Genomic DNA, 8,195 nt, shown 5'->3' on the forward strand with positions numbered 1-8,195 from the left:
GAATGAGAGGAGGGATAAGGCTGTTTTAGTGATGTGGTTGACATGGTGTGAATGAGAGGAGGGATAAGGCTGTTTAGTGATGTGGTTGACATGGTGTGAATGAGAGGAGGGATAAGGCTGTTTTAGTGATGTGGTTGACTTGGTCTGATCTTCTTTATCTAGAAGAGTCCAGAAGCAGAGAGCAGACTCCCCTGGACCCAGCTGTGTCTCCATGAAGAGTGACCGCTCTATGGATCATCCTCCTCTCTTTAAAGATGGACGCCCCTCCAGAGAGGAGAGGTAGGAGTATTAAAAAGACGATGACAACAGAACAGTTGGTTGTTATCAGACTCTACTGATACTCTCTCTCACAATCCAAAGAGGATTACTGGTTTACCAGTACTCCTTACACACACACACACACACGCACACACACACACACACACACACACACACACACACACACACACAGACAGACAGACAGACAGACAGACAGACAGACAGACAGACAGACAGACAGACAGACAGACAGACAGACAGACAGACAGACAGACAGACAGACAGACACAGACAAAGCCATTTACCATTAAATCATTCATAAGCAGATAAGATACCATCAACTTTATGAATCCAACATGGGGGGAATCACTTCTTATTGCAGCTCAGGAGTCAAAAGTACAGTGAAAGAGAAATCAAGTGATAAATAAAAACACAAAATACATAAAAAAATGTAATAAAGATAAAAAATGAATAATAACTAAATAAATACAATTACACTGAATACTTGTACAGTATAATCTTAAAAATAATTGCAGACAATAATATTCTCTCTCTCTCTCTCGCTCTCTCTCTCTCTCTCTCTCTCTCTCTCTCTCTCTCTCTCTCTCTCTCTCTCTCTCCCCCTTGTATGTTTACTGGGTGTGTGTGTGTGTGTGTGTGTGTGTGTGTGTGTGTGTTCTCTCCACAGTCAACCCCACCAGAGGTCAAAGGTTACCAGTGCTCAGTCTGTACAGCAGCATCAAACAGAGCTGATCAAGGTGTGTATATTTCCAACAAGACGTTTGACTTCAGCTCTACATGATCATTAGAAAGCATCTCTTGTGGTGCTCATCGTCTCCAGGCTTCCCTCTTTGACCAGCTGACGTGAATCCAGGACAGATGCTTCTGATTACCTCAGTGAGTTCAGAGTAAAGTTCTCCTCAATGTTCGTTCTGTTCCAGAGGGCTGAGGAGAACGCACATGCTTTCCTAGACAAGGAGCTGAAGAAGCTCTGGAGAGATCTCTTCTCAGATTACCCACAATGCTCAGAGGGTCAGAGAGAGGAGGAGGAGGTGGATGTTAAGAAGGAGGAGCAGAGGAGGCGCGCCATAGAGGGAGTCGTGCACATCACAAAGCTCTGCCTGATGGAGATGAACCAGGAGGAACTGGCCGACACACTGTGGGGCGGTAAGGGACTCTTATCTTGAAGACAGAGGAGACTATTATTTTGAAGCGCAGAAGACGCTTATCTTGAAAACAGAATGAAAATGTATATTTTAGAGTAGTATGAGACTCTTATTTGTTCTGTTCAGACTAAATAACATGTCAAATTTGGTGTTAAATGATTTATAATTATATAAATTCATCAATGTGGAGAGATCTTTCTTCTTCGGCGTTCAATGGTTTGATCCAGATATGAACGGTTATTGTCGGTCGATCAGGATAAATGGTATGATCTAGATATGCAGGGTTATTGTGGGGGTATCAGGTTAAATGGTTTGATCGTTATGTAGGGTTATTGTGGGGGTTTCATGTTAAATGGTTTTATCGTTATGTAGGGTTATTGTGGGGGCTTCAGGTTAAATGGTTTGATCCAGATATATATAGGGTTATTGTGGTTCGATCTGGTTAATGGTTGGGTCCAGATATGTGGGGTTATGGTTGGGTATGAAGTTAAATGGTTTGTTCCAGATATGTGGGGTTATTGTCAGATATGTGGGGTTATTGCCATCAGGTTAAGGAATGTTAAACAATAAATGCCAAATCAACAGCAGAATAACTATAAGTGGAATAAGTGGAAGAGATGCAGCACTATCTTGTTATATCAGCATATGAAGTTAATTTCCACTGATTCACTATCATTGTTATTATCATTAGACCAATGATTTTTCTGTGTAAACAACAAACAAAAAAGAAAAAATATGTATCCATTCCTTGTTAGGACCAGCTTCTCGAACCACAAGTAATGAAGTCAGTAAATACTATGAAGTTGATCATTTTACAGGAAATATAAACATGCTTCAAGTGATGTCACCTTCCACTATCTGATGTCTTCTGTTCATTCTCATGTAGGATCTGCTGCTGTTGAGTGCCAACATAAAATCAAGTCTAATTTGAAGAAGAAGTTCAAGTGTGTGTCTGAGGGAATCCCTAAAGCAGGAAATCAAACGGGTCTGAATGACTTCTACACAGAGCTCTTCATCACAGAGAGAGGCAGTGGAGATGTCAACAAAGAACATGAGGTCAGACTGATTGAAACAGCTTCCAGGAAACCAGCCAAGGAAGAAACACCAATCAAATGTGAAGACATCTTTAAACCCTTACCTGGACGAGATCAACCAATCAGAACAATAGTGACAACTGGAGTGGCCGGCATTGGTAAAACCATCATAACACAAAATTTCACTCTGGACTGGGCTGAAGGCAAAGCCAACCACGACATACACTTTACATTTCTCTTAACTTTCAGAGAGCTGAATTTACTGAAAGAGAAAGAGTTTAGCTTTGTTGAACTTCTTCATCACTTCTTTATTGAGACCAAAGAAGCAGGAATCTGCAGATATGAACGGTTCAAAGTTCTCTTCATCTTGGATGGTCTGGATGAGTGCCGACTTCCTCTGGACTTCCAGAACAACCAGACCTGGACTGATGTCAAAGAGCCGTCCTCTTTGGACGTGCTGCTGACCAACCTCATCAGGGGCAACCTGCTTCCCTCCGCTCGCATCTGGATAACCACACGCCCTGCGGCAGCCAATCGGATCCCTGCTGAGTGTGTTGACATGGTGACAGAGGTGAGGGGGTTCACTGACCCACAGAAGGAGGAGTACTTCAGGAAGAGATTCAGAGACGAGACGCTGGCCAACACAATCATCTCCCACGTCAAGAAATCACGAAGCCTCCACATCATGTGTCACATCCCAGTCTTCTGTTGGATCACTGCTACAGTTCTGGAGGACATCTTAAACGAATCCCAGATAGAAGAGATGCCCAAGACCGTGACTCAGATGTACAGCCACTTCCTGAGGGTTCAGTCCATACAGGGGGACAGGAAGTACCATGGGAGATCTGAAACAGATCCACACTGGAGTTCAGAGAGCAGAGAGATCATCGTTTCTTTGGGAAAACTGGCTTTTAACCAGCTGGAGAAAGGCAACCTGATCTTCTACGAGGCAGATCTGGCAGACTGTGGCATCGACATCAAAGCAGCCTCAGTGTACTCAGGAGTGTTCACCCAGATCTTTAAAGAGGAGTGCGGGATGTACCAGGACAAGGTGTTCTGCTTTGTCCATCTGAGCCTCCAGGAGTTTCTGGCTGCCCTTTATGTCTTTCTGACCTTCATCAACAATGGTGTCAATCTGCTCTCAGAAGAACCGCCCACCTCTGGGGAAGATAAACTCCTCCTCCTCTACCAGAGGGCTGTGGACAAGGCCTTACAGAGTGAGAACGGACAACTGGACTTGTTCCTCCGCTTCGTCCTGGGCCTCTCTCTGGAGACCAATCAGATTGTCCTACGAGGTCTGCTGGGACAGACAGGAACTAGCTCACTGACCAATACAAAAACAGTGTCTTACATCAAGGAGAAGATAGATGGAGATCTCTCTCCAGAGAGAAGCATGAACCTGTTCCACTGTCTGAATGAGCTGAACGACCGTTCTCTAGTGAAGGAGATCGAACAGTACCTGACATCAGGAAGACTCTCCAGAAGATCTCTCTCTCCTGCTCAACTGTCAGCTCTGGCCTTCATCTTACTGACATCAGAAGAGGAGCTGGACGTGTTTGAGCTGAATAAATACTCTGCTTCAGAGGAGGGTCTTCTGAGGCTGCTGCCAGTGGTCAAAGCCTCTAAAACATCTCTGTACGTTCACTGATAAAATGTATTACAATACACACAACACAATATAAATATAACTGGAATATAAGGTTAAAATAATATGCAAAAATCCCTGTAGGTTTATAGCAACATGTATTACTATTCTACTCATAACATAATTAACATACTAGTTATAATATTATACAAAACCTCTCTTTTGTCCTATTAACGTATAATGTATTATAGTACACGTAAGAGAATATTCAGAATGAGAGAATATAGGAGAAGTATCCATTCAAAAAACATATTCAATCCCAACTAAATAACTATTTAACATTTTGCATTGAATATATAATGAAAATGTATACATCCAATTATTTAGTAATTTTGGTAAACTAATAACATTCTGCATTATGGAATCACTTAAAGCTTTCTGTTGTTTTGATCACAGTTCCTGACATGTTCTATTTATTGTGTGTAAAGGCTCAATGGCTGTCATCTGTCAGAGAGATGCTGTGAAGCTCTGGCCTCAGTTCTCAGCTCCAGCTCTAGTCTGAGGGAGCTGAACCTGAGTACCAATGATCTGCAGGATTCAGGAGTGAAGCTGCTCTCTGCTGGACTGGGGAGTCCACACTGTACACTGGAAACTCTCAGGTCAGATTACTCAATGTGCAAACAGCTACAAATAAATGTTCAAAGTCAGAGTTATATAACTCATCTTATCTCAGTACCTGTGATGACCACATTCAAGACTTTCATATCATATAAAGGCTACCCCTTGTTGTTGAGGTGGATATTCTAATCCATCCATATGCTTGCAAATCTTTAATTATAAATATAAACCCAAAACTTAACGATAGTGTCCCCTGTATACATGACTTTGTTGGTTGAGAGCAGGGTGAAATATAGGGGGTCTTGGGAGGGTCAGAGACCCCTAGTTGGATGCCTAAGACCTCCTGAAAGCCACAACAGCAACATTTTCATTAAAATGATTTGAAACCTGCAATAGTCAAACAAAATGTATTTTTTAAAAGCTTAATATGTCAAGTATTCATTAATAAACGCCAAAACATATATTCACACACATGAATTGACCCTTTCAAGGTTTCAGAAAGATATTTTGATATTGTGTAACCAGGGTGAAGAGACTAACTTATCAAAGATCTTTATGTACGTATACAATAAGTTATTGTTGATATGTAGGATACATCAATAATTATCTTTTCATTATTAACATAAGTCAACTCACTATTCTTTTCAGTACATTTGGTTATATTGATGATATTTGGGTTCAACCAATACGATTGGTTGATATCGAGACTTCGGGGTCATCTGGGGAAGGGTGAGAGGTCACGAGTGAGCGGGAAAAAGGAGAGAGAGGGAAGAGACAAAGGAGGAGAGTACTTTATTCTCTCTAGAGATCGCCCAGCTAAATGATGTTGAGACATTTACTTCTTAGTTGTTTGACAGCTAAAGGAGTACAGGAGAGAGTGTATGTGGGGCCGGTTTTATTGGTGTTTCTGTTTGTGTCTGGGATGTTGTGGACGGAAACCTCAGTCTTCTCCACTCCCTATAATGGTACCGGGACTTTTTCTTGCACGTGCTAAGAGTGAAGAGTCCAGACAGGCCTGCAACGTTTATGATGGGATATCACTGACAAAAGGCGCCAGCAAACATGACTTTGTGCGGGCGAACAACTAACACATCCGTGCGAACAAATCATTATTGTAAAGCCTTTAACTGCACTTGCGCTCAGCAGTTCTCTGATCGCGAGAGCAACAATAAAGCCTGTGAGGCAGAAACGATTCATTGAGCGCGCACGTAAGGTGAAGCATAACTCAACTGACACCCCTGTACCCACAAATGCTGTCTTTTATCTCGTGCTCGCAAACTGTTTTCCTGCTCGCTCTGATATTTTTCTCCTCTCAACACAATGTACATAATATTGGATTACAACTTCTCATACAAAACACCTAGATGCACTAATAACATGTATTACAATACAATACACAATATACTACAATAAGTGTCATATTAATATACAAATGGCTTTTCAAACCCTACAAAACAACTATTAAATACCATACATTTTACACCAAATATACAATAAGATAAGGATCTAATGTATTGACTAATATATTTTTGTTAAGTCATTAGAACATCTCTAATAAAATATTTCAACAGAATTCTTTCATAATGTTAAAAGTAAATGTGTTATTTTTAACACAGTTTCTTGTTATTCTTGTATTTTAAACATGTTTATTTTGTTTGAAGGCTGAATAGCTGTCATCTGTCAGAGAGATGCTGTGAAGCTCTGGCCTCAGTTCTCAGCTCCAACTCCTCTAGTCTGAAAGAGCTGGACCTGAGTACCAATGATCTGCAGGATTCAGGAGTGAAGCTGCTCTCTGCTGGACTTTGGAGTCCACACTGTACACTGGTAACTCTCAGGTTAGTTTAATCCAATGGTCAAACAATAACACCAAAAGGGTCAATATCAGAAGACATTTCACAGATTGACATCCAGAAAGGTTAGGTCATAAATACATTGTTTTCATAAGAATAACTCAACATATTTATAATTTTGTTGGTATGACAGTTTAGGTACACATTATATTCTTAGTTTGTTCATGATGGTATAATGTGTATGTTGTATAACATTATTATTCTGAGTGTCATGTAGTCAGACAGTAAAGAGCGGTTTAGAGTCGTTTCATAAAGTTTAATAACAACCTATTAATAAAACTGTATGCTTCAGTGAAGTATAATGATAATTGTTGTTTGATAATTTAACATCTGTGTGAAATCTTTCTTAATATTTTAAGATCCAGGTTATTCATAGTATTTATTATTTCATGTATTTAAAAAAACTGTTTATAATTCTTCTATAATTTAACTACAGTTCCTAACAGGTTGTGTTTATTTTGTGTGAAGGCTCAATGGCTGTCATCTGTCAGAGGAATGCTGTGAAGCCCTGGCCTCAGTTCTCAGCTCCAACTCCTCTAGTCTGAGAGAGCTTGACCTGAGTACCAATGATCTGCAGGATTCAGGAGTGAAGCTGCTCTCTGCTGGACTGGGGAGTCCACACTGTACACTGGAAACTCTCAGGTCAGTTATCAGCCTCTTCTTCAAACTGGTTATTCTAGCTTCCAGTAAGTGCTGCTCTGCCTGATGCATTTCTGTTGCTCTTTTCCCTGCTGACAAAACACTCCCTGGTTCTACACAGTGTTAGTACATGTGAAGAAACGGTCTTAGCGTACCAAACACAGCAGAATTCTCCTGACTCTAACTCAGGGGCTCTCAACCTTTTTTGAGCAAAGTACCCCTGATCCTTACCCTGATCCTCTGGCGCCCCCCCCCCCCCCCCCCCCCCCCCTCCCAATAAAAAAATAAAAATAAACTAACAACCCCACTCACACTCGTGTCATATTGCTTAAAGTTGTCAATGAATCGTTTTTCATTGATTTTGCGTTGGTCACTAATAGCAATGAATGCCCTGAGAGAGAGAGAGAGAGAGAGAGAGAGAGAGAGGGAGAGAGAGAGAGAGAGAGAGAGAGAGAGAGAGAGAGGGAGAGGGAGGGAGGGAGAGAGGGAGGGAGGGAGGGAGAGGGAGAGGGAGAGAGAGAGAGAGAGAGCATTCATTCACCGTGACCGCGGCAGGGGCACTCCCGCGACACCCGACCGCCACGTCTCCCGTCGTGCCCCAGCCGCAGCATCCTGCGGCCCGGGCACTGTGACCTTGGGCACCGCGGCCACTCCGGCAACTTCCGTGACTCCCGCCGTGCCCCGTGAACGAGTGAATGAATGGCCCGGGAACCACGGACACCGCGGCCCGGGCAACGTGGACACCGCGAAAACAGATCGCGCGCAGAGGCCTAATTAGGCCTATATATTTTGTGTTTGAAATGCAACGGTCTTTTCGTGGAGACTACGCTCAGAGCAGCTGGACCTGAACAACAGCAAGAGGAAGGGGGAATACGGGCTATGAAACTAAATTTGATATTTGTTTCTTGCTATCGGCCATGTTTGATTGTGTTGTGTTGGTTATTGAACTGTTAACCCGCAAACTTGGGTTTCGTTAATCAGCGTTTATTCACCCAAAAATTGAATCACTGTCCCTGCGCCCCCCTAGGTTGTGCGAACGCCCCCC

General features: G+C 42.3%; 1 protein-coding gene across 1 annotated transcript; it reads left to right on the forward strand.

Moving 5' to 3' along the window:
• Nucleotides 1-1,372: 1,372 nt before the first annotated feature.
• Nucleotides 1,373-7,837, forward strand: LOC115541737 (NLR family CARD domain-containing protein 3-like). Its single transcript, XM_030353584.1, has 3 exons — nt 1,373-1,425; nt 2,311-4,093; nt 7,753-7,837. Exons 1-3 carry the CDS (start codon nt 1,383-1,385, stop codon nt 7,835-7,837), a joined length of 1,911 nt encoding a protein of 636 aa, XP_030209444.1. The 5' UTR covers nt 1,373-1,382.
• The last annotated feature ends 358 nt before the right edge of the window (nt 7,838-8,195 follow it).

The sequence above is a fragment of the Gadus morhua genome, chromosome 4 (assembly GCF_902167405.1).
Source record: "Gadus morhua chromosome 4, gadMor3.0, whole genome shotgun sequence".
Classification (NCBI taxonomy): domain Eukaryota; kingdom Metazoa; phylum Chordata; class Actinopteri; order Gadiformes; family Gadidae; genus Gadus; species Gadus morhua.